This window comes from Eublepharis macularius, chromosome 11 (assembly GCF_028583425.1).
Source record: "Eublepharis macularius isolate TG4126 chromosome 11, MPM_Emac_v1.0, whole genome shotgun sequence".
In the NCBI taxonomy this organism is placed as follows: Eukaryota; Metazoa; Chordata; class Lepidosauria; order Squamata; family Eublepharidae; genus Eublepharis; species Eublepharis macularius.
In genome coordinates, this window is record NC_072800.1 from 26,085,649 (window position 1) to 26,111,880 (window position 26,232).

At 45.6% G+C, this 26,232-nt stretch overlaps 2 protein-coding genes and 1 pseudogene across 3 annotated transcripts in view; 1 reads left to right on the forward strand and 2 right to left on the reverse strand.

Annotated features, from left to right (window-relative positions):
* Positions 1-17,096, forward strand: part of AOAH (acyloxyacyl hydrolase) — a 119,670-nt gene extending 102,574 nt beyond the window's left edge. The window contains exon 21 of the mRNA XM_054990917.1: positions 15,165-17,096. Within this exon, the coding sequence (XP_054846892.1) occupies positions 15,165-15,293 (129 nt within the window). The 3' untranslated portion in view covers positions 15,294-17,096. The remainder of the gene's footprint in view (positions 1-15,164) is intronic.
* Positions 17,097-18,269: 1,173 nt separating this feature from the next.
* Positions 18,270-18,933, reverse strand: LOC129337993 (cleavage and polyadenylation specificity factor subunit 5-like; annotated as a pseudogene).
* Positions 18,934-24,856: 5,923 nt separating this feature from the next.
* The window catches only part of ANLN (anillin, actin binding protein), a 29,402-nt gene continuing 28,026 nt past the window's right edge, over positions 24,857-26,232 (reverse strand). For both annotated transcript variants that reach the window (XM_054991996.1, XM_054991995.1), the window contains one exon: positions 24,857-26,131. In XM_054991996.1, the coding sequence (XP_054847971.1) occupies positions 26,008-26,131 (124 nt within the window). In that variant the 3' untranslated portion in view covers positions 24,857-26,007. The remainder of the gene's footprint in view (positions 26,132-26,232) is intronic.

Sequence of the window (26,232 nt, forward strand, 5' to 3'; positions counted from 1 at the left end):
GAAAGTCTATGTATATCTGAGTGAGAGATTAATTTATCTAAATCAGGCAAGCTGTGTGGAAAGGACTGAATGAATCTAAGTTTGTGTGGAGTTTATTCTTTTAAAGAAGACCTGTGTGGAAAATTACTTTGTGTGACTGAGGGCCAAGCTACAAGTGAAGAATGACACTTGAACAGCAAGTGTATTTCTCCCTGTCCACTTGTGCTCCACTCAATCCACTTGCCGTTCAAGTGTCATTCGTCACTTGTAGCTTGGCCCTGAGTCTATGGAAAAAAACTTTAAGAACAGATAACTATCGTTGAAACCACCAAGCTTAAGAAATAGTGTGAAACCAATACGCTTCATGTATAGGGATGTCAGGTACCCTTCACCTTCTGTCGGGAGGGTGGAGTCCCTGGCATTTACCTTGTGTGCTCCACGAGGTCCTCTTTCACATGTGTGCAAAGCACATGTCCGGGAGCTGGTGTGGCGACATCACTTCTGGAAGTGACATCACCATGCCATCCACACGAGCGCTCCCACACTCCATACAGGACCGATTCAGCCCATTTGGGACCCAAATCGGCCCCAAACGAAGTGCAGGAACACTCCTGCAGACGGCGCCACAATATCACTTCCGGAAGTGACGTTGCCACGCCGATTAGGAGCACACGAATGGTGTGCCCTCTTGAGGTGCCTGCCGGTGAATGGCAACCTCTGGGAGCTTGCCCCCTCCCACCGATTGCTGGGCGATCGGTGGACAAGGGGGCAAATCCCCGGGAGTTTGCCAGCCACCAGCGGGCACCTGGGAACCCTATTCTTGTACTAACAAAGGTTTATTTTGGTTGTTTTGTTCACCCCAGAGTATATATTTATATATATCCCATTCTTATCCCCAGGGCCACATAGTTCCCACGAAGTAGCCTAACGTTTGGGCACATTATTCAAGGAAAAATTAAATTAACTTGTTTGGAATTTAATTCCTGGTGGCAGCATTATCTACCCAGAGGGTGAAGGAACAAGAGGGTTTAAGGCACAAAAGTCTAACTACATGATAGAAAGGGAGTTGTGACATGTTGTTTCTTCAGGAAGCACCAGGGTGCTTGGTTGCAAACAGGAGGGGTCTGGAAACATCCAAGGTGGCTCTGTGGAGTACACGAGAGCACTCTGCTCCTGACTAAATTCTCTTTCCTCCCCAATAGTGCTGGGTAGCTAATAGATGACATTTACATCTCTAGGAGAAATGCTTCTATAATGTCAGATCACTTAAGCTGTAAATTTCCTCACTATGAACTATATATTGGGTTGTACTGCTTTGACGAAATGTAGTTATATGGGAGCCAGGGTGACGCAGTGGCTGTAACTGAGGGCCAAACCACATAATACGGTTTCTGTTACTTAGATTTGTTCTGTGTTTACGTTGTTTTTTTCTGGCCACATAATACAATCTGAGCACTTTTAAAAAAATGTTATCCTCCTTGGAAAATCAGTATAGGATTTAATCACAATCTGTGCAAAGCAGCTTCCAACTCGCAGCCAGTGCCCTTCCTAGACCAAACAAGCTGTTCTGTTCTTTCCCCCAACTACTGGCTGTTTGCCTGGCTCCTGGGACAGAGAGCCTCAAGGATACTGCTAGACAGATCGCTACCTAAGTGTTTTCTCCTAAACTGTTCCCTCCCCGCTCTGCAGGCTGGAGCACCAAACAGAAACAGCTGGTCCCTTTGCAAACCTTCTCCAACTCACTTCTTACTCCACCCACCATTCCAGAGCAAGAAAAATAATCAGAGAGCCGGCATAATGAAGTAGATAATTTAAATATGTAAAATAGGAGTCATCAGGAAATGTAAATCCATTTAATCCATATTCTGATGATTTTGATATTACTTATTGGAGAACAGCTAATGGGTTGGACCCAGACATTTTTTCACTCAATCTCACCTCATTCCCAAGCTTACTAAACTCTGCCCCCATACATACCCACTATGGCTTTTGTCCAGGCAAGTCCCATGATCTCCAGAGGACACTTTTGGTGGTCAAAGGGAACGTCTCCCTCGCTCCCTCCTTGATGGTATCCAACCCAATGTGTTTAATGAAAAACTTGCTGCACAGGTATACTTGCAATGGCTGTCTGTCTTGGGGCATGTGATCCATATCAAACCCAAATCATGGGAGAATGCTGTGGCAGTGCAGCAGTATCCTGGAGTTTTTTAGACACTGGTCTACTGCCTGTCTACTGTGATGATAATAGCAACAGTGCACTCACAAATCTGGAGAAAAGTTGTGGCTCACTGGTAATGCACCTGCTTTGCAAGTAGAAGGTCCCAGGTTCAATCCCCAACATCTCCAGTTTTAGAAAAATGGATCAGGTAGCAGGTGATCTGAAAAATCTCTACCTTAGACCTTGGAGAACTGCTGCCAGACAGAGTAGAGTCTGACAGTTTCACACGGTCATGTCAGAGCCAAACTCCGTGCCATAGCAGGGTCTTTCCTCTCTCCTCCTGCTGCCTTTGCCACAGGTTGACCACCCATGGGATACAGATGATCTCTTAGAGAGGCAGTATCAATTTGTAGAACAAGTATGATGGAGCAAGCAAGGGAACAGCAGGAAATGCAACAACTTCTTGGCCAGAGTACATGATGCTTATACCGAATCAGATCACTGGTACATCAAGGTCGGTATTGTCCACCGTGATTGGCAGCACCTCTCCAGGGTCTCAGGAAGAGGTCTTTCACATCACCTATTGCCAGGTCCTTTTAAAACTTGAGATGCCAGAGATCGAACCTCCGACCTTCTGCATGCAAAGCAGAGTCTTTTCTACTGAATCACAGCCCCTCCGCTCCAGTAAGGGATCCCATGTTGCAAGCAGTCTTACATTTTAAATTTTTTAAAAAAAAAAAACTATCCAGCCCCATAGGCCAAAGCTCTCACCACCATCAGCTGTCGTTGTCACCTCTGTCTCTCCCCTGAAATCTTCTTCCTGCATCTGCAATGAATCTCTTTGGAGGAGAAAAACCATCCAGTCCCTCATATGTAGGGGATAAAGATAAAGGAACACTACTAATTTATATCAGCTTATGCTGTTGTGATTCCCCATAGAATCCTGTGGATTGTAGTTTTTGTGACAGTGCTAAGAACTCTCTAAGCCCCTCATAAAACTAGTTCTGCGGGGAGAGAGAAAACCTATTAAACTAGTATAAGGGAATAGTGTGTGGATACACTGTAAGATGGCTACGGCAGTTGTTACTCTGTTGGAGGATCAGGCAGTTTAGTGTCTGGCTAATTCATTTAATTGTTCCTTCTGATAGTCAAGAGGCCAATCACAGATAAGGTAGAGTCTCTGCATAATGAAAGTTTTCCCAGGTAGACTGAAAAAACTAGCTTGTATGTGAAAAAACCAAAACACCCACCCTCAACAGTAGTTCTCAGCTCTCCAGGGGCACATTATAGAAAATGTTATATGGAAGATTTATGCTGTAACCCACAGATCAATCAACTTGATTCTAGACTATGTCCTGTTGATCTCAATGTGGTTAAGAACAGCCATCAGCCCTTCACATTTAACACTAATGGCAGGGAGCTGCTTCCTGATGGTGTCACAGTGATAAGCATTTGAAAACAAAAACAACATCTGCATGGTCCCCTTCTCGCCTGATTTGTTGCTTGCTCTCTTTCTTGAATGGGCAGGAGTTCAAAGGGAAGGGATTGTGCATGTACAGGGCTTTTTTTCAGCAGGAATGCGGTGGAATGGAGTTCCAGGACCTCTTGAAAATGGTCACATGGCTGGTGGCCCCACCCCCTGATCTCCAGACAGAGGGCAGTTTAGATTGCCCTCCGCGCCGCTCAGCTGCTGAGCGGCACGGAGGGCAATCTAAACTGCCCTCTGTCTGGAGATCAGGGGTGGGGCCACCGGCCATGTGATCATTTTCACCGAGGGCAATTTAAACTTGAAAAAACTCCCCCCCCCTGTTCCAGCTAACCCATTGTGTGGTCCTGAGTTCCACCACTGAGTTCCACCACCTCTTTTCCCGGAAAAAAAGCCCTGTGCATGTATCAAATATATGCAGCAGAACCATAGAATTTCACCCCAGGGAAGCAACTTCCGTACTGCTATCAGTAAATGTGAACAAGTATATCAGAAAAAGAGGCTTGTGGATCCATTAAGAGAATCAGAGGCACATCTCATCAAAGAGAACTGAAAGCTAGCAAGAAGTCCAGCACACTGCAAAATCCTCTTCCTAGCTTTGTTGCTTAGTAAATTGCTTCAGGAACAATGAATGTAGGTTGTATTTGTAACACTATGCAATCATTCTCCCATCCCCCTTTAAATAGAAAAAACAGTTCCCCTTATGCTCTAGTATTTTTTTTTTGCAGTTTTCAGATCCTGAAAGCTACTCCATGAATTATATCACTTCAAGGGGCAGTGCTTGCTTGAAGTGGTTAATTTACACATGACTTGACCATGCATGTCAAATCAATCTTATAAAATAACAAAATTGTGATATCCTTCAAAAATTCCACAGCAATGGAATCTGCCAAGCAGGGCCAATCTGAGGTGGTTTTTGGTGCATCATACTTGCTCCATGCAGGCAGAGCACAGCTTGAGAGTCATTAGACCCCTTTCCTTCCAAATGAGAAAACGAGTTTGTTGGAAAACTCAAGAGCTGGAAAAATCCATGTAAGATTTATATATTTTAGAAGGATGAGCTGAGAAGGAACCCATGCCTAAGTCAGAGAATCTGAGCAAAAAAAAGTGATTAAGTTTAATAGACAGCTCATTTCAGCCTGATTTAAAGTTTGAAAAATATCAGTAAGTAGTTTAGAGAAGATCAAAAGCTCCATGGAAATGTCACCCTAACCTATTTAAATGCAATAGTGACCTTCATTTCAGCAGCTATTCTTTGGTTATGTATCTGTGAAGCATGTCAGATGTTGCCAGCAGAATTTATAGGGCCACCTAAAGGAATTATGCTTGTGAACTTAAAAGTAGCAGCAAGTATACTCTTTGTACCACTCAAGTTGCTCCATTTGTCAACCAACAGGAAGCTTCCCGTTGACTAAACTAATGGAACCAATCCCCTTTTCCATTTTTTAGAAGTGTCTGTTTTTCCCAAACCACGGAAATAAAATTAATTGATGGGCAGTAATGAGGTAAGATTCGTAATGCACTTGTTGAAATGGAAAAGGTCTTGCCTTAGTAAAAGAAGAGTAAGAGAGGTTAGTATATATTGATGAGGTTTTATATAGAGTATATATATAGAGAGAGGTTTTAGAAAGGATCCAAAAACTGAATGATTGGATAGGACATTTTACTGAAAATCAAGCTTTTGGGCACTTAATAGGACTCTGCCAAAGTCCAGTTCAACGGATAGTGTAACAAAAAATAAGTATGCTGCCCTGCAATAATTATAGGTGTTATTTTGCGAGGCCTATATGTGCAAGGGGTGCACATAATGGGAAAAACGAACCAAAATTACACACAGAACTCAGTGGCTCAGCTTATTAAGGCAGCTTCCTGAATGTGTAACCAAATCTGGAAAACAAGCCCCCCCACCACCAAAAGGTTTGTTTGGTACTTACTACACAGAGGCTGCACAGAGAGACCACGCAGTTGGGGCCTCTCTGGCAGCATCTTGTTCTCCTTAATGGCAAGGCTGACTGTGCTCATCATGCAACCAATTGGCTCCAAAGGGAAGAGACTGAGCCCTTAAGTGTTAACTCTGTTGGCAGGAAGTGGGTGTGCTTGGCATGCATGAGTACATTTTTTTTTAGCTCTTCCTGGGTAATGGCATTAATTTGGCATTGAGTGGCTTGTAGGGATCAAAGGTTTGCTTTGCTCGGGAGTGGGGAGCAGCAGATGGCATAGTGCCATCAGTGCCAGCGTGGCCATCTCCAGTCCCTTTTGTGTGCTTTTACACACAATGCAAGGAAAGACTAGCCTGGCAACATGGCTGTGCACATGTGGGTTTGAGGAGGGAGGGGTCTCCTTCAGCCTCCGAGCCCCCAGCTGCTGCAAAGGCTCATGTTATGCAGATTCGGGTGAAAATGGGAAAGAAAAAGTAATTATTAAAGGAGAACCAGGAGGTATGTGGAGCTGGTTCATGCCCATCCAGTGGTCTTCTTCTGCTGTTGCCCTTTGCTTAGATACCATGGTGCCCCAGGGCCAGTCTCTGTGACTTAAGAAGTCCTCCAAAGATAGTGGGTCAAGGACCATCAGGAGGAATTTCATCTTGCTCAGAAAGGGGCTTCTATGATTAAAACTGTCAGCCTAGCATTAAATGACAGGGAGGTAGCAGATGTGTGCATTGCAACGCACTCCCAAGTTTTTCCAGGTCAGTATTTTACACAGAAGGACTGATCTAGTCTTTTTGTTTTGTTTTGTTTTTGGCACCGCAAGAAGACTTGTCGACTTCTTCCTGCCACTTCGTCTTTAATTAACTCTGGGTTAACAGTTTTAATTGAAAAGGAAGACTGGCATCCAGCAACCTGTCCTGTCTCCCACTTCTACTAGGAAAAAAAGGGGGGAAAGAGGGCCATCCTCCCTCTACTTCCCTTGCCATAAAGGAAAAAAACAACCTCTAGCCCTCCCTTTCTGTGTGCTTTTACACACAGTGCAAGGACAGGCCGGCAGCCAGCAGGTGTAAATAAGAAATTCCAGGCTGCTGCAAAGAAGATTAGGGTGATGAGGATTTGCCCCTCATCATGGAAACGAAATTACAAGGCAGAGGGAAACATGGCATAACAGCAAGGCCTAAAGGTAATCATTTATTGGCTTTGCTATCATAAAGAAGTAATGTGTTTTTTTATTTTTCTGCTCTGTGCTGGTTGGCAATAGAACGCTTTCCTGATGGCATGCGGTGCTAGCGTCCTGTGCCAGTGTTGCTTTGGCAGTAAGTTTCCTGCCATTGTTTGCACCCACCAACACTCCCCCCTTCTTTGGGTCCATTGTTGTGTGAGTTTTCATGTGTTTGAGGAGAAAATCATTGAACTGAAAGGTTTTGGACGATGCACTTTTGGTTAAGCACAAATAGAACTTTGTTTCCTCAGCTCTCCCCCCCTTAAAAAGAACAGTATGTGCATGTATGTGCACAGCACAGCGCAACACTCGCCTTGACACGAGCTTTCCCCAAGCATTCCTTGAGGTCCATAAACACAGGAGCCCAATCTCAAATTCAGTGGGTCAGTGCTTTAGAGGGAGGACAGTCTTCTGTGTGATTTTGGTGCTGTTGAGTGCAAAAACAGCTGCCCCAGAACCTCACTTCCCCACTCCCACCTCCTTGAAAAGAAGGGCATGCATGCGCACACAACGGGCAGAAACTCATGAAAATGAAACAAAAACAAAAGATCAATTCTGAGCCAGCACTGACTGACCTGGTACAAACGAGTAACGGAACAGAATGATTCCGCAACCCCTCAGAACCAAAATGGAAATTTCCTTGATGCACACCTCTAATATGTATTTGAAAGCTCCAGCATAGTGTAGCAGTGGTGACTGAATTATGATCCCTGCAATGCTAACTCATAACGGCATATATCGGCAGACCTTTTGTTCTCCACTTAGATGCAGTCTTTATGTCTGACAGTCTCCTAAGTAGCTGTGTACAAGTAGTGCAAATGACGTGCGAGAGAAACATTTCATCTTGTCGCTAATGGAGTCCTTAATGGAGGGCTTTCTTGTGCCTTGTAGTTTTATAATTATTGGAATCTCAGTCCCACTTTGGATATGAAAAGAAAGCCGCCTAAATGCAGGAATGGAAGGCGTAAAATTATGGGTCAAAAACTTCAGATAAAAACATGAATTAACTAGATAAGAGAAAGTACTCTTTAAAATGTATGTTAGGCAGAAACTGAGCTGCCTTTCAAATCACTTTTGTACTTTGATAGTACTAAAACAGTTCATTTCAAGCTAACGTGATTGTATGAACAATATCAGTCTAAGCAAACCACACAGCTGAAAAAGATAGGATTCATCTAGCTATATTTCATCTATTTATTGTACCACTAGAAACAACACCCATTGTGTGAAAAAATACTATAGGCTCTAGAAAACTGATTCAGCAGGGCCCCTCCCGGCTGCAAGTAGGTGATTCACAGCAGCCTGGAGGCCAGAGCGGGAGGGCACTGAGGGGAGGTGCAGGGAGCTTAGGCCATCAATTTGGCAGGCCCCCTCCCAGCGGCAAGCAGGCGTTTCAGTGGCCTTGAGGCCAGAGTCATCAGCAATGTGTCTGTGCGAAGATAAAAAGTGAGTTGTTGCCAATACGGCTGGCCTCTTATTTAGTAGGATTGTTCTGGGTAACTCTGGTCAGGCCTGATTCAGCTATAGGCATGCACAAGAAACCCTACTACTTAGCTTTCCTGTGTCAAATCAAGAGGTGCACCACAAATAATGTTTTAGGTTCATTACTGGGTATAGCGCACAAGTAGTACTATTACAGAATATCTGCTTCCATTCTAAACCTTTATTAATAAAATATGATTATTCAGCATTTGTAATATCAGTTCAATCAAGAGAAAATCATACCATCCATTATGACTACGTAGATCATTAAAGGAGAACAATTACATGAGTCTAAGAAAGTATCTTACCCAAAGATAAGCAGGTCACTGCTAAGGAACCTTTTCTAGGAAGAAGTTCACCATCAATTCAGCTTCTCATATTTATAGGGTATCAGAACCATCTCCTAACAACTAACTGTACCACTTCATTCTTTGCTGACTTATCTTATAATTTCAAAAACTGGACAAAGTTATCTGTATTTGAAATATTTTAAAGTATATAAAAATTGTTGGTTCATTCTTACTACATTTTATCTTAACAAAGTATGTAAAATTGGTGATTACAAGTTTCTCATACATATGAATGTCTTTTGGCCCTCAGCCAATACATCTATCCCGGAATCCTATCTTCATATTCTGTGAAATTAGACATTCTTGCCATTCTCAACACCAGGGCCTCAATACATAGAATTTATCAATATGGGTTAGATGGCTGTTCTAATCTATACAAGGCCATAAAACTGTGATCGTCTTCGTCCTTCTGTGCAGCCCCACATTGGGACTGCGCAGGCGCAGGCCAGCCGCGGAAAAGATTTTTCTAGCTCTAAGAGATGTGAGGGGGACGTTCGGATCCACCGCGCATGCGCGCCGGTGTTCCCGCCAATTTTGAATGCATATATATCCGAACGTCCCCGGCATTCCCTCAGTTCCTTTTTCGCCGCCGTCGAAAAGGTTCTTATTGTCTAGCGTTCGTTTCCAGCGTCTCTTCGGAGTTTTGGATCGTTTCTTCTGCTGGTCGGTATTTTCCCCTTGTCATCTGTCGGGAGATACCGTTCATTATGTCGCAGACATCTTTGTTTAAAAAGTGTCATAAATGCGGCACTAAGATGACCCATTCGGACGGCCATGAGCTCTGCCTCATCTGCCTGGGCGAGGGGCATGTTGTCGAGCGCTGCTCCATTTGTATGTCCTTCACTCCGAAGGCAAGGAGTGATCGGAAGGCCAGGCTCCGTGCCTTCTTGTGGGATGCCAACCTTCTCCCCCCCAAGCCATCGGGCTCTTCGGGAGATAGGCCGCGCTCCGCCGCTCCGTCACCGGCGCCGTCTCGTAAGTCGCCAGAGCCGCTCCCCTCGGAACCGACGGGGCAACCCGTTCCGGAGGCCCGACCTGATTCCGGTTCCGGGGATCGTCCTTCGAGCCGGAAGGCCAAGAAGCGTTCCGCTCCCAAGCCGAAGTCCTCCTCCAAGCCTTCGGTTCCGGAGGCTGTTTCGGAGCCCCCGTCCAAGAAGGCCAAGGCGAAGTCGAAGGCCAAGGGCCGTGCATTGTCCCCAGCTCCGACTGTGCTGCCTGGTTCTCCGGCCGAACCAGTCCTGATACCCGACGATGTGGTGAGTCTCCACACCCCGTCGCCTCCTTGCACGCCTCCTCCGTCGGTTCCCGAGGAATTTATGCCGTTTCCGCCTTTCCCGGAACCGTTCCAATCTTTTGAGCGCTCCCTGCCGTCCGCCCCGGCGCCTTCAGAGGCCTCCGTTCCACTGCCGTCTACCTCGTCGGTTCCGATGCCTCTTCGCTGGCCTGCCCCGGTGCCTGCTCCTCTGCCCCCTTGCCAACCGGTCGCGGGGGTTGGGAACATGACCTCCTGGCAGGATTTTGTGGCGTGGTTCCAGCAGTCGCTGCCCTTCCTGCAACATCCGTCGGTTCCGATGGTCTCCGTTCCGGCTCAGCCAGTCGGGCTCCCAGCACCCGCTCCTCCACCTCCGGGCTTGCCTCTGCGACCGCCGGTTCCTGCAACTTATCCGTCGGCCCCGACCGCTCACCGGTCTTCGGTTCCGACGCAAACCTCGCCGGAGTTTTCGGATTCCGAGGATGATGAAGGTCTGGCGTCACCGTCGGAGTGCTCTTCAGACGCGGCCTCGGATCCTTCCCCGGATGACACCGTGGGTGGGCCCCGCTCATCGTCCCCGAATGACGATTACAGGCTATTCTCCGAACAAATGGTGCGGATGGCCGCCGCGCTGGAGATAGACGTCTCCTCCACGACCTCCAAGCCCAAGAGTAAGCTGCTGGAGGCGCTGTATTCCGGGTCCCCCGCGTCGGTGGCGTTTCCCCCTGTGGAGGATTTTGTTGATAACGCTCTCGCGCTCTGGCAGACGCCGGCGTCCCTGTCCGCGACGGCAAAGAAGGTGGAACGGTACTACCGTTTAAAGCAAGATGATTGCCCGTACCTCTTCAATCACCCGAAACCCTCGTCGATCGTGGCTGAGGAGGGTCAGGCTCGGTTCCGTTCCGGTTCCTCGTCGGCCCCGGCGGACCGAGAAGGCAGAAAGCTGGATGGCGTGGGCAGGAAACTCTACTCATCCGCGTCTCTGGGATTCCGTATTGCCAACTTCCAGGCCATAATGGGATCCTATAATCTATTCCTGTGGAAGAGGCTGTCCTCTTACCTCTCCGACCTCCCGGAGGATCGCCGCCACCTGGTTAAGGCCCTCCAAGCCGAGGCCGTGAAGCTGTCAAAACAGCAAATGACAGCTGGCAAGGACGCCGCCGACTCTGCAGCGCGAGCGATGGCAACTTCGGTGGTCTTGCATCGGCACGCCTGGCTCCGGTCCACGGCCCTGCCTCCAGAGAAGAAGGCGAAGGTGGAGGACTTCCCGTTCGAGGGGCCCCAGCTCTTCTCGGAGAAGACGGATGAGTCCCTCTCCCTGATGAAGAAGAATCAGCAGACGGCCAAGTCCCTCGGGGTCGCCCCCTCAGCCCAGTCGTCGGGTCCGAGGTATCGCTATGGTCGGTTCCGATCCTACCAGACCCCTTACCAGCCTTACCAGCAGCGTCAAGGGCGCTTCTTCTCGGGCCAGTCCTACGGTCACCGATCCTACTCTGCCCAGCAGCGTCACCCTTCCAGGCGCTCCGGCCGGTCCAAGGGCAGGCAACAGCCCTCTTCGCCCAAGCCTTCAACCTCGGCGCAGAAGCCCTCGGTCTTCTGACTACGCCTGGACGCTCCCCCGTTGGCCTCCGAGGGTGCTTCCTCTGCTGCCCAGTTTCTGGACAGGCTTCGACCTTTTTTGCCCTGTTGGCAACGTGTTACTTCTGACGCTTGGGTCCTGTCCATTGTGGCCCATGGTTACAAGTTAATGTTTACGGATGCACCCCCTCTCTCTCTCCCTCCCCGTTGTTCTCCATGTTGTGATGTTGTGTTACACAATAATGTTATGGAGTTGGTTACCAAAGGTGCTGTCCGGGTGGTCAATGTCTCTACTTCCCCATGGGGATTTTATTCCAGATACTTCCTTGTGGATAAGAAGGGTGGAGGTTCCCGGCCTATCTTAGACCTTCGAGGCCTCAATGGTTATTTGAAGGCTGAGAAGTTTCGCATGCTGACCCTGGCGCGAGTCATGGAACTCCTGGAAGTGGGCGTCTGGCTGGCCATTCTAGACCTGAAGGATGCCTACTTCCACATTTCTATATTTGAGGGCCACAGGAAATACCTGCGGTTTGTGTATGGGGATTCTGTGTATGAATATACAGTGTTGCCCTTCGGGCTAGCCTCTGCACCCAGAGTGTTCACAAAGTGCATGGCCACCGTAGTGGCATACCTGCGGTCCCAGGGTTGCTTTATCTACCCGTACCTGGATGACTGGCTCCTGGTGGGACCCTCACCTGACTCTCTCCAGGCCCATATTGCCCTCACTTTGTCCGTGCTGGCTAGGCTGGGCTTGGTGGTTAATGGGGATAAGTCTATCCTGACCCCAGGCATGGCCATTAGGTTTATTGGGGTCCATTTCAATTCCCTGCTGGGTAGAGCCTACCTGCCCCCAGACCGGTTGGCCAGGCTTTCCGCTTTGGCCCGGCATTTTATGCATTGCCGGTATCAGACTGCCCTTTTGGTTCAGACTCTGTTGGGCCTTATGGCCTCCACCACAGGGGTGGTTTTCTTTGCGCGCCTGCGTATGAGGCCTCTGCAAAACTGGTTTGTCCGGAGGTACAACCCCCTCACCATGGGTCAGCACCAGAGGTTTTCCATCCCCAGGGTGGTGCTGCGCTCTCTGGCCTGGTGGACTGTCCCTGGGAACCTGTCTGAAGGTTGTCCTTTCGGCCCCTTCCTACCTGAGGTCACGGTTTATACCGATGCCTCCAACTTGGGATGGGGGGGGCGCTGTGGACAGCTTTCGGCTCAGGGCATCTGGTCCCCATCTGAGGCATCCATGCATATCAACCTTCTTGAGCTTAGGGCGATCCGTTACTCCCTCGCTTCTTTTGCAGATGCCATTCGGAACAGGAGGGTTCAGGTCCTGTCGGACAATACCACGGCCTGCTACTACCTCAACAAGCAGGGAGGGACGGTCTCGCTCAAGCTCTGCAAGGAGGCAACGACTCTATGGAATTGGGCCATGGTCAACAACGTCCTTCCCAGAGCCGTGCACATTGCCGGGGATCTCAACACCTCGGCGGATGCGCTGAGCAGGGTGTTTTTGCCTCAGCACGAGTGGTCCCTAAACAGGGTTTACCTCGACCAGGTTTTCCGCACATGGGGCACGCCGTTGGTCGACCTCTTCGCCACTGCCCGCAACAAACAGGCCCCGCTGTTCTGCTCCCGGGCCGGCATTGGCCGCCACTCCCTAGGGGATGCCTTCCAAATACCTTGGTCCCCAGGGCTCTTTTATGCCTTCCCGCCCTTCCCGCTCCTGTACAAGGTTCTTTCCAGGGTCAGGGCCTTCCGAACCCACTGTATCCTCGTTGCCCCTCGGTGGCCTCGCCAGGATTGGTTCCCCCTTTTACTTTCCCTGTCCCAGGGGCGATGCCTCTCCCTGCCTCACGCCCCGGACCTCTTAACCAGGGACGGGGTGTGGCATCACGATGTGGCTGTACTGAATCTGACTGCCTGGCTTCTGGGCACCCGGGAGTGAGCCTCTCTTCTGGAGTGCTTGGGGTGATCTTGAATGCCCGGAAACCGTCCACCAGGTTGTCCTATCAGAGGAAGTGGTCACGTTTTTCCCGGTGGTTGGCCCTGAAGGGGGTTTCTCCCTTTAGTTGCCCGCTTCCTGTCATCCTGGACTACCTCCTGGAACTCTGCTCCCAGGGCCTTGCGTTTTCCAGTGTTAAGGTCCACATGGCTGCAATCTCTGCCTTCCATGAGCAGATTGATGGGAAGACAGTTTTTACTCACTGGCTTTCCAAGCAGTTCCTGAAGGGCCTGTTCAAGACCTTCCCTCCTAGGGCCCATCCCATTCCGCAATGGAGTCTCTCCCTGGTTCTCTCCCGGCTGATGCTCCAGCCCTTTGAGCCTCTATCTTCTTGTCCCCTACCTTTGCTCACTCAGAAGGTGGCTTTCCTGGTAGCAATCACGTCCTCTAGGCGTGTTGGGGAGCTGTCTGCCCTGCGGTGTGACCCTCCCTTCCTGCAGTTTTTCCCTGGTACTGTCATGCTCCACACTAGCATGGAGTTTCTGCCCAAGGTAGTCTCAAGGTTTCACCTACAGCAAAAGGTGTTCCTCCCTTCCTTTTTTCCAACACCTTCATCCCCAGGGGAACGAGCACTACACACATTGGATGTAAAGCGTGCTTTATTGTTTTATTTGCACCGCACCAAATGTTTCAGGAAGTCTCCTGCCCTGTTTGTGTGTTACTCTGGCCCTCGCAAGGGCTCACCTGCTTCTGCCCAGTCCATCTCTCGCTGGATTGTGTCTACGATTAAACTTTGCTATCAGCATGCTGGAGTCCAGTGTCCCTTGTTGGTTACCGCTCATTCCACTCGAGCGCAAGCTGCTTCTGCTGCCTTCCTACGAGGAGTGCCGCTCCGGGACGTCTGCCAAGCTGCGACATGGTCCACTGCAGACACTTTCATCAAGCACTATTCTGTGGATGTGCATGCACGACGTGACTCGGCTGTGGGCACAGCTGTCCTGCAGTCCTTGTTCAAGTAGACACTCACACCCGCCCCCATTGGTGAGATGCTAGTTACTCTCCCAATGTGGGGCTGCACAGAAGGACGAAGACGATAAACAGGGTTTCTCACCTGTAACTGTTGATCGTCGAGTCTCTTCTGTGCAGACACACATTCCCTCCCGCCTGCCCCGCTGTGAGTGCTTGGTTTCTTCCATTGTTTCTCCGGCGGCTCAGGTGAACTGAGGGAATGCCGGGGACGTTCGGATATATATGCATTCAAAATTGGCGGGAACACCGGCGCGCATGCGCGGTGGATCCGAACGTCCCCCTCACATCTCTTAGAGCTAGAAAAATCTTTTCCGCGGCTGGCCTGCGCCTGCGCAGTCCCAATGTGTGTCTGCACAGAAGAGACTCGACGATCAACAGTTACAGGTGAGAAACCCTGTTTTTATTCCTGTTTCATGCCTCTCTCCAAAGTGGTTCTGTTCTAGACTCCCTTTGTGGCATGTCTAGCTATGGGGCTGAACTAGCCCTGTTTCTGCGTGCAAAGACAACGTCTATGTTTTTCTTGGTGAAATCCAGCAACTGTTCTCCTATTGTTCTAGCTATAGCTGTCACATCATGGCTGCACAAATATCAGCCAAGTAGTTAGGAGCCAAATTTTTGCCATTATTAGATAATTACATTCATGGCCATACGAGAATTTCCTAGTTGTTTTGCAGACCATAGCAGAAGTGTGACACTCCAGCACTGAGCAGATGAAATGCTTCCTGGCTTTGTACACAGTGTCTGTTTTTGACTTCCTCTAGATTGCCTCTGTACTTCTGGCAAGAATCTTCTGGGAGAAGATACTCCATGAATGGCCTCACGTCCTTGGAGAAGTGAATCCGTTCAACAACCAGATTGCAGCAGTATTCAAAGATCAAGGAGGATACTGAATTCAGTGCTGAAGTCACTGGCAATCCACCTTTTATAATGAAGAATACTCACCCCAACAAAATGATGCTAGGCCAGGAGACGGCATCCCCTGGTATATATGTCAAACAGTAACATGCAAAACCATTTTGCCTGGCCAGTTCTCCACTCAAACAGCCCAGCTGAGCTTCTGAGGCACTGGCAGCAGCAGCATGCATGAAGGTAACAGGTATGGCTTATGCCAGTCATGGCCTCCCAGACCTATGCGTCTACCAGCCAGGTCCAGGGCTGATGCTTGTGGCATTAGCAATGCCAGGGGGAGGGTTTGACTCCTCCTCTGGGTGTACGGGTCAAGTTTACTCTTGTGTATCCCCTCCCCTTTCGTCTGCCAGTACGCTAACCTCTTCACAAGTAGACGTGTTTTTTCTGGCACACAGGCCACAAATTTTGCCTACCTCTTCCTAAGCAAGCCTTTATTTAGGGACCATAGACTTCACCACCACGTTACCTTGCATATTATCTGTTGCTCAAATACGTACTATATTACCTGTGCTTCATGTTATCTAATGTCAGTCTTAGAATTAATTATGTTCTGTTTCAGCAATTCTTCAGTTCTGTATTAGATCCTTGCTAATGCTGCGTCTTTGTAAAATCCCAGGGCTCATTTTGAGGGGGAACGTGCAGGAACGCAGTTCCGGTAGTTCCCAAAAAAGGGCACATGACAGGTGACCCCACCCACCTGACTCTCAGACATTTGGGGCCCATTTCAGCCTGGATTGGGGCTGAAACGGCCCGGATCGGGCCTCTGACTGGTGGTGGATCACTTTCCCGCTCAGCAGTGGCCTGATCCTGACCATTTTGGGTCTCTTTTCGGCCATTTTCAGCCCCTTTTGGCCATTTTGGGCCCAATTTCAGCCCTCAATGGCCAAGATTGGGTCCAAAACAGCCAGGATAGGTGATGTCAGGGGGTGTGGTATATGCAAATCAGGTATGCTAATGACACATTTCCGGTGATGTCAAGAGGTGTGGCATATACTAATGAATTATGCTAATGAGTTCCTCCAGCTCTTTTTGTACGAAATGACCCCTGTAAAATCCTATGAGGTTGTTGTGGAAAAGTCCTTGATACTATATGGAAATGTCCTTGATACTGATTGTACTAATATCACGCTATGTAATCTGCCTTGAGTCTCAGTGAGAAAGGCAGACTGTAAATAAATAAGTAAATAAATAAATAAATAAATAGTACTGGAACATCAAGAGTTGACCAGTACGTAAGTGGCCAAACAGCTTTTTAAATCAGCTAGATGAAAATTTTCCCCACTGTTTAACTCACCAATTCGCAAATCCACACAATTGCATTTTCTACTGTGGACAAATGCATAGGCTTAACTCAAGTATGCTCCCAGTTGGTTTTCTTTGGTATGATTTCACTACATAATCTGATTAAACAGCTTTTCTGTGTGCTTTATAATTGTGCACACTGCATCTCTGTCACTATAGCACATTGTTTGATAAAAGCTTGCCGCCCTAATATGCTACATAAGCAGATTGGTTGATTAATCACCTAAAGCTTCAATTAACCCATCTTTCAGAGTGTGGGTTTTAATTAATGAGAACCAATGTAATGGATGGGAAAGAGGGTTAAGGGCACACACTGGACATGATCCAACATCAGTGAAACGCTTTCAAATTCTGTGCGTATAATTAAAGAAGTTTCCTTACCTGGCATAAGGGATCCAATTCAATCAGGTTTAAAAGAACTCATTATTTTTTAGGCTATTTTGGCTCTGGTGTGATTAATATTAAAATACCACTTCTAAAAATGTGTGCAGCTTTTGTTTATTCCAGTATATTATGAAAAATTACCACCTCACTTATAAACCAGTGTTCTTTATCAATAGCAAGGTAATCTTGACCTTAATGTAGCCATTCATATATATTTGAACCACTCACACTGGGGCGGCGGGGCGGGGGGACCTCACATTTTTTGCTAATATGAAACTGTAAGCATTTTTGTTTCAATTAACAAATTGAATCACTAGCTTATATTGTCCACAGCTCCTTCAAAATAGTGCAATAGGGCTGTTTTCTACCACTAGGTGTCCCTTTATTTAAGGTTATTTCCTTAATTATATTGTGACAAGCAGAGCTCAATTTAGGACCAAACAAAAGTGGTGCTCCCTACCAGCCAATAGGAGCTGAGTACTGGAAAAAGGGTTAAAATCAAGCATTTTGGAAGTGAGAGAGAATGGTTATTAACAGATTCATATAACAGGAATATGGATCACAGATCTGTAAAAGTGTCATATCTTTGGTTAAGTTCCCTTGTCTGAGTAAGAGTATAAAAGGCGTTAGAGGATTTCAGAAGGGTTTGCTGGGTCCAGTGTATAAATTGCAACAGACTGTTGTATTTATATATACTAAGCCTGCCTAGAAAATGACCCCCCCCCCCCATATTGGACAGGTTCCTAATCAAGGCTTTATTTAGGGGTATTGAAATGTAAGCTCTGACCTGGATAGCCCAGACAAGCCCGATCTCATCAGATCTCAGAAGCTAAACAGAGTTGGCCTTGGTTAGTAATGGGATGGGAGACCTCCAAAGAAGGCCAGGTTTGTGGAGGCAGGCAATGGCCGACCATCTCTTGAAAACCCCACCAGGGACTCCCCTAAGTCAGCTATGACTTGACAGCACTTTCTACAACCACCACTACATTGGAATGTAAACAGCTGATTGATACATAACTGCTAAAACAGCTTTATCTTTTAAAAAAACAAGCAACTATTACAACATAGGTTATTAAAATGCAACTACACTCATCATTCCACTATCTAAAGTCAAGATTCACTTTCCTATTCAGGTGGTAGAAAGTTGGGGAGCCAAGGAAGGGAAGAGAGGAAAATTTAAAACAATATATACTTGTGTCACATGTCCGTCTGCATTTTGAAGCTGTTCTCACAGAGATAGCTTCTGCCACGCCCTTTAGGTATACGGAAATTCAGTTGTAAATAAAATTGAACCTGCTCAAAAGCTGGGGAAGGCTGGAGACCATGGGTCCATAGCCTGGCACATTGTCATAAAGCTCAAACAACGGAGCAGCTACCAGCTTGTAATAGTTGGAGACAGCAAACAAAGACTTTTCTTGAAGCTGAACCAAGAGCTTTTTGTGCTCTTTCAGTTTCGTAACATGAACTGGAATATACTGATACTGCGGGGACTCAAAATTTGGCCTCCACCAGTTACCAATGCAGTCATCAATGACCCAGGCTTGCTGCACTTTATCCTAACAGCCCAGTATCTCCGTCATTAAACGTTTGAGACCTTCTACTTCGTCTTCTCCTGGCTTTAGCTCACCTCCAGGCTGCTTGAAAAAAGTTGTGCCCAACTGCAACAGCAATACACAAGGCAGGTGGTGTCTGTGCACAATCAGCACCCCTTTGATGGTCCGCTGCATTCCAATCTTGTCGAATTCCTCCCTCATGTGTTGGAGCGGCTGAATTGTCTTTCTCCTAAACGGGTTCTTTGGTCCCAAAGGTGTAATTTGTCAGTGGATACAGATTGATGGTCTGCTCGAGCGTGAGGGGCTTGCACTGCTCGATGTACTTGTTCCCGAACTGGTTGACTCTGCCGGTCTGGGAACGGTTAGGTGGTATGGCGGACATTCTGGAGGCGGCGGAAGCGGCCTAAAAGGCCACAAGCATTCCTCAGCCGCTCTCAAACGCCCCCCATCCACTAAAGCCAACACTGGAATCACCAAGCCACGCTTTCGGAAACCATAGAGACGAGGCATCCTAAAACAGCTTTATCAATGATCTAACATACCCAATCAGAGAGATGAAATTTCTCTTACTGCTTGTACCACCAAATTGCAAATCCATGCAGTTACATTTTTCACGGTGGGATTTTTTTTCACCCAACTCCCTACGGGTCATGATTGTTTAATACATATCCCATTTCTGGGTGTGTGTCCCCTGTTTTAAACAATAAAACATCTTGATCCTGTCAGTTTATCTTACTATCCCTCAGTTATCAACATAGCCTTGGTAGGTTTTACTCAGGCCCAGATTCAATCTCCTAATTTTTTAAAAAATTCACCCAGGTACTTTAGTGTCGTGGGGCAGTCAAGAAGCGGTCAGGGAAACTCCTGTGGGACTCACCGACCAAAGTCAATTATCACAATTGTCTTCAAGTTTCTATAAATGAACATGTCCAAAAAAGACTACTCCGATTGCTATCTACAGCGATCATTGTACATGAGATTAGCACAGTTTAATCTCTATCATGTTAAGTACCACTAATAAAAATAAATACCACTTATAATTTTTTTTAAAAAGTTAGATCAAAACTTTCTGTAGTTCTTGCTGCAGCCCAAATTTGTCTCCCATTTGGTCAGAGAATTGATGGAAGTGACCTTGTTTTCACAATAAGAAATATATATTTTCACAAGAGTAAAAAGATGGTCCTTGGAAAATTGGAGCTATGCAGCTCATTTTAATCAATGCTTCTTCATAAAACAGATGTGTGATCATCTTTCAGGATCTCAGCATAGCATAAACATTACCTGTTGCATTTCACTATAACATTACTCATTAAAAAGAGATGGCTGTCAAAGGAGGTAAAGGATTCACTTTGTACCAGAGACAGATTGCCTGCAAGAGGGTGTGACTTGTCAAGTATGTTATCTCCTTTTCTCTTGGTACAGCATGAGGCCATATCATTTAATTCATTTTTTCTTTTTCAATCCCTTTGGTTTAACCAAATGAGTTATACTTATAGGCACTAGTGTGCTGTCTGGTAATTTCATGATTTTAGGGAAGCCCACTTCTCCATGTGCTTTTATGTTTAGATAGTTCTGCTGCACTTTCTAAGTGTACTATGCTGCATAAATTCCAGTCTTAATTTTGGCTATTTATCTAATAATGAAATTACTTTTAGATGCAGGATAACCAAAAAAAGTCTACTGGGAAATATGGCCATCTGCTGAGCTCTGGCATTTGTATGCAACCTTAACTTGAAACCTAGAACCAAATATGACTCTTTAAAAATAAAATCTTAAGGTATATCGGAGGGGTTGGTGCAATGCCTGAATAACCAGTATGTGAAGGAAGTAGAATGAAAAGACTTTCATTGAATTAAACGGCTTCCCAGTGATGCTTTACAAAAAGAGAAAAGTGAACAGTTGCCAGCAACCCAAGCGCAAACCTTGTGCATATTTATACAAGTGCGCTATAATAATCATGCCTGGTGATCCTGTGCATACTTATTACTTACTGTGAGACTTCATCTGTGTGCTTCCTAATAAAGGGCAAACAACAATCAGCATAGATTATTAATCAACATGTCAGTCATCAGTAACATCATTGAATCTTGACCAATTCCCTTCTCTACAAAAAGTCCACATGGCTTTTGTACATGCAGGTCCTATGATCCCCAGCATAGCCTTTTCGGTGGTCAAAGTGTACCTCTCCTTTTTTTCTTCAGCATAGAAGCTGGTTGGAGCCAAACCTACATATTTCTTATTCTGGCTCTTTATTGACAGGTTGCTCTGAATTTTGATGTGGTTTATCTTCGTAAATATACAATGTCACTGACTTCTGTCCTAGCTGGAAATGCTCAGATTGACAGTTATTAAATAAGGCCAATCTAGTTGGGTATTGCCTTTTCTACATCTGAAAAATAAAAAATAAGAACACTGTTGGTTTATGTCTAATTATCTTGCTATAATAGCATTTTTGTCTTTAATCTGTCGACTTAATGCTATAATAAACTAAAGGAATTACTATTAATTTTTCATGCCTACATAATTTAGATCAGACTTGATAGTACATAGACTCGTTAATCAGCTAACATTTTTATGCTCTTCTGAGGGCCGACCATCTACACCAGGCTTCCTGTGTAAGTTCTTAATTTTGACCCAAGATTTAGGTTGTAAGTATTACCATCTGCCACCCTCTTTATTTACATTTTTAACAAAAAAGTTATGCTAAAGATAATCGCTATTCTTTTACACATTTTTGGATTATATATTGTGTCATTTCCCAAACAGACATAAAATGTACACTATAATCCTATAAAGCTAAGATAAAAACTACATACATACATTTAAATGAAGCTTACTTAAAGCTACCTTTAATATTTCAATTCTATTTAAATATCTTACTCTTTTTACCATCTGTCTTCATATCTAATTTTTATCAATTAATAACATTTTGCTATAGACATGTATTACCTAATTCCTATCATTCTCTTTGTTAGATTAATTTTGTTCTCAGTTTTCAGCTATATAATTAAAAAAGCTTTCCATTTATCTTGAAATTCTAGTCAGTCTATTATGTATAAAAGAGGTTAATTTTCATTGTCACATTCATTTCTTTTACACATTTGAGGTTGAATATATATCACAGTTTTAATAGCTTTAAGTATTTTTCTTATTTAGAAGATGTACATCTCCAAAAACCATAATGGCAAAGTCTAGATTCCTTTTTGCATAGGGAGTGTAGCACTTAGTGCTGGTCCCCTACCACCAACTGTGATAGTCTCCTAATAGAAGATTGATCTCAAAATTCTGTCAAGTGCATTTAAACAACGGCTGTGTTGCAGTTTCTAACCACCAACCATTCACTTCTGAGAAACACATTCTAAAGCCCCAATGTGGTACCCATAGCACCTGCCAAGTGTTTTTAGAAAGTGTGCAGGGTCAGGTGGGACTTGTGTCCAGCAAGGCTTCTGATTGGACATTGGAGATCTGATTGCCTGAGCAAATTTTTTAGAAGTAGCTTCAGCAGCAGCTGCCATCATAACACAAGGGTCCTACTGTATGATTGAAAGTAAGCTGGATATACAAGAAAATACTGTTAAACAATGTTCAACTTAAAAGGTATCCTGTTAATAGAGGTTCTGCCTGAAATGCTGACAAGCTGCTATTAGAGTTAGTACAATCTCACTCCTGACATTGAGTGGTTGGCTCGGTCTCCTGCAGCAACCATTTCATGGTTGTGCATACCAATTTGTCTCAGAATTTCAAAGGTGCCCGCAGGCTCAAAAAGGTTGGGGACCCTGATTTAAGTGACCGTTCCTGTTAAAGCATCATTTGCTGCCTTTTTCTACTTGAAAGTAAAATTCTCTCAATGGTGCCTGGATGCAAGCCACAACAAAAAACAGGTTTCGCTTACCGTAACTGTTGTTCATCTAGCTCGTCCTTCCACTCTTTGTTTCATTCCATTCTTACCATAAAACTGCTTATGATGAGACCAAGAAACATCTCAAAACACGTTTTGATTCCAAATGCTGTGGCAGATCCTACTGTGAACAACTGCCAAAACTCAAGTAATCCAAAAGCTTTTCAACTAGGTTTTCCTTTTCATTTGTTCAGGAGCACCTCTAAAGTTTCAAGTTAGTAAATTTCATTTAATGTCTCTCGTTTTGCTTACAATTTTCTGTCCGTCTTCGACAAATTGGCACAATTGTTAGTTCTCACTAACTTGTCATGCTGCGTTCTCGGGGTCTCTGTGTTTTAATTCAAAATTAGCTTTCATATTTTTTTACCAGCTATCCTTGTGTCAGGGCTTGCGGCGGCCACCACTGGGCGGGGCCCCATCATGGCCAGCCCTGACGTCAAATGGGTGCCAGGGATGCTGCAGGACCCTGCTCTGTGGAAGGAGGGGCGGTATACCTCACCCAGACTCCCTCTCAGTCCACTTGCTGGCCTGCTCAACCTGCGCCACTCATCCCCTTTGACCTCCGCCATCTCCTCCTCCTCCACCAACTTTCCTCCTTGCCTCTGCTCTCGTTCTGCTCCACTCCACCTCCACTCCATCACTCCTACTCAATCAACCCACCCTGAATGCTCTCCTGAGACAGCTTTTATAGGGTTTCCCTTGGCTGCCTTCGCCCTTCTTTCCAAGCTCCTTCTCTCTCCTGAGGCTGCCCAGCTGTGTCTGCTCTCAGGTGTTCCTTCTCTTTCATTAACTCCTCTCTAGCAGGGTGGGGCTGAATGTAAAGGTGTCCCAGGTGAGGCATCCTCTGGGTGTGCCTTCTTCTCTCCCTCCCTCATTCTCCTTTAACCTTCCCTGCAGGACTGGGCTGGCAGGGCCTTTCCAGGTGCCACGCCTTGGCCGTCTCTGCCTCTGCTCACGAGGTGCCCTTCCAGCCGGCATCTGGGCTGCCCTTCCCTGGCAGCCTTCCCCCTCTGGCTCTTCCCCTCCCACACTTGCTGACTGTGTTGCCTTCCCTGGAGCCTCTGGGCCCCCTGACTCTGCTGCTGGGGTGCTGTGCCTGTTCCAGCCCCCTGGCTCTGCTGCTGCAGTGCTGAGGCTGCTCCAGCCCCCTGGCTTTGCTGCTGGGGTACTGTGACTGTTCCAGCCCCCTGGAAACATGCCTGTGGAAGCAGCTGGGTGGATGTCTCCTGGGGGTCTCCCGTCCTTTTCTCCAGGTAAGTCCAGGAGCTGGGTTGTGGACCCCGGACACCTTGTACTTTTACAATGAGTTTGGCAAAATAGTAAATTAATGGTTGTTTAGCAACTAGTATCTACTTCAGGCACCAGAATGAACCCAGAACAGCTATTTGTTCCCCTTTATATTCAGTATCTCAGATATTTGGATCCATGATTTCCTTCATTGGTGACCAGCTGTTAATCAAACGCCTTTCAGAATGATGGCAGACATTAAGTAGCTCTTCTAGTACATTCTTCCTAATCAGTTTCTGATTAACAATCAAACAGAACCCATTTAATTAGCCCATGCACAGACTAACCCTTGTAAGAGTGAGGATTAGGTGGAGCTGAAACAGCCACTCAAAAGGTTGTCATTTTCCTTCCTTGATGATAATTTTAACAGGTAAAAAAAAGATCAGGGTTAGATATAGGATGTATGTTGTCATATCCAATTACACATGTAAAGTTAATTGGTGAACAGAAGTTAATTGCTGTTAAGTAATGTAATCAAATGCTATTTACTGCAGTCTACTTGTTTTTAAACTAAATCACTGAAAATTGTATACAACATTGCAAGATTATTATTCTTATAACTACTAATGGCTAGGCCTTTTTTTGTTAGTGTCCTGCTCCGAAGACTGCAATCCTTTGTGGTTTTTACCTTAGAGGGAAAGAACAGAAAATCCATTCTTGGTGGGTCTCTAGAAAAGTGGGTACTTCTTTCTCCCACACTCTGAAAGGGAAAGCTTGGATGTGTCGAGTGTGGTGGGTATGCTGTAGGGAAGGCCTTATACTTCTTCCATTTAACACCTCGGCCCTGCCAACTATCAAAAATAAGTTACAGCAGTGGGCAGTGACCTATGGATTCCACCTGTACTCTTAGCATACCAGTACAATGGGAGCTTCTGAATGAATTCTACCATAGCGTCAGTCTCTGATAAGGTGTAACACTGCATCCAGAATACAGAGAATGAAGACAAGTCAGCATAAGCTTGGATCAGGGCTGTTAACCTCTAGACTCTACATTCCAAAGCATGAATCTGAGCGCTTGTCAGAAAAGTGTATATAAACATTTTAACAAAACAAATATTCATGAACCAAAACTTTACATTTCATACTACGGCAGACAATTATTGGCAGACAATCCCTTTGATACATTTAAACATTTATTTTTGTGGAATTGATTATAAACATCAGGAAAAAAGCAACTGTCATACAAAAAAGGGCAGTTAAAGTGTTAGTGTCTAAGCATTTAAAGCAACAGTTTAGAGGAAGTGCTCTGCTGCTATTTTAATGCATGCACAGCAGCAACATAGCATTTGTGGTACCCAGTAGAAAGCACTTGTGAAAGCTGCGCATCTGATGCTTATCTGAGGAACTTTGCCACTGCACTAATCAACCAAGATTACTTGCACTGACAGACATCTCAGTTATAAAAAAATCTATAGACCCTGAGTGCTTAATAGCTCTACAGTCTACATGATATTCATATGGCTTCCTAGTGTTGAAAGATAAGTGGAAGCTTTAATTCATTCAAACTATGCAATGCAAGTTGAATATGGCTAGGGAAAGTGAGAATTTTTTTTTTAAAAAAGAGCAGCTTCAAGAAAAATATCCAAAATGCTTGTTTTCTAGGAAAATGTGCAACATGTTGCGTAACTGAACACACCTGTAAACCATATTATGTGCAATACAATGCACTAATTCAATCTCTATTTAACTTTATTTGCCTACCAGGATCTATGACTTTTCTACATTGTCCATATCCAAGACTTTTTTACTAGAGTCTAGTATGCCGAATGTTAACTACCAGAAGGTTTCTTCCAAAATCCTTAATGAGTTTAAGAAACGTTTATTATATAAAGCAATGAAGTTCCTGCTTCAGCTCTCTACTAATCAGAAAACTTAGACACATCCCAATACAGAAAACCTTGTGTAAGATAAAGCGCTCAGTTGTTGTTTTTGCCTTTGCTACTTTCTTCAGCCTTTGAAATAAACCAAGCCCTGTTTAGTTAACAGAAACTGATATTTTAATGGGGTACGGAACTATAGATTGCAAGGTATTATATAAATATTTTGCACAGTCAAGAAGAGCTTAAAAACAGCTTCCATACTCCCATGCTAGAAAAGAGTTAGAACTCTAAACGCAGCAAAGAGTGCAATACAACACACCCGCGTCCACACTTTAAAGCATGAAGTGTAATACAGAATCCAACGAGACCTTATACAAAAGTCCGCATTAAGTAGTGATACAGTCTGCCTTTGGCTTCATAAGCAAGCTTTGCTGTGGAGCTTTCCCACGCTTCAAGACTTTCCAATAGGAACATAGCAAGCGTCAGGCTGCCACATGCGAAGATCAATGAGAACTTGGTTTAGTTTTTGCATCCACAGATTACGCTCCTCTTTAGTATCTGCAGACAACCAGTTCCTTAAAGGGAGAGAAAATGCAACTATTGAGTATTAATTCAGGCATCTTTGAATATGGACGAAATGGGGAGATATTACCAGTGAAACTGTTGACTAGAAATA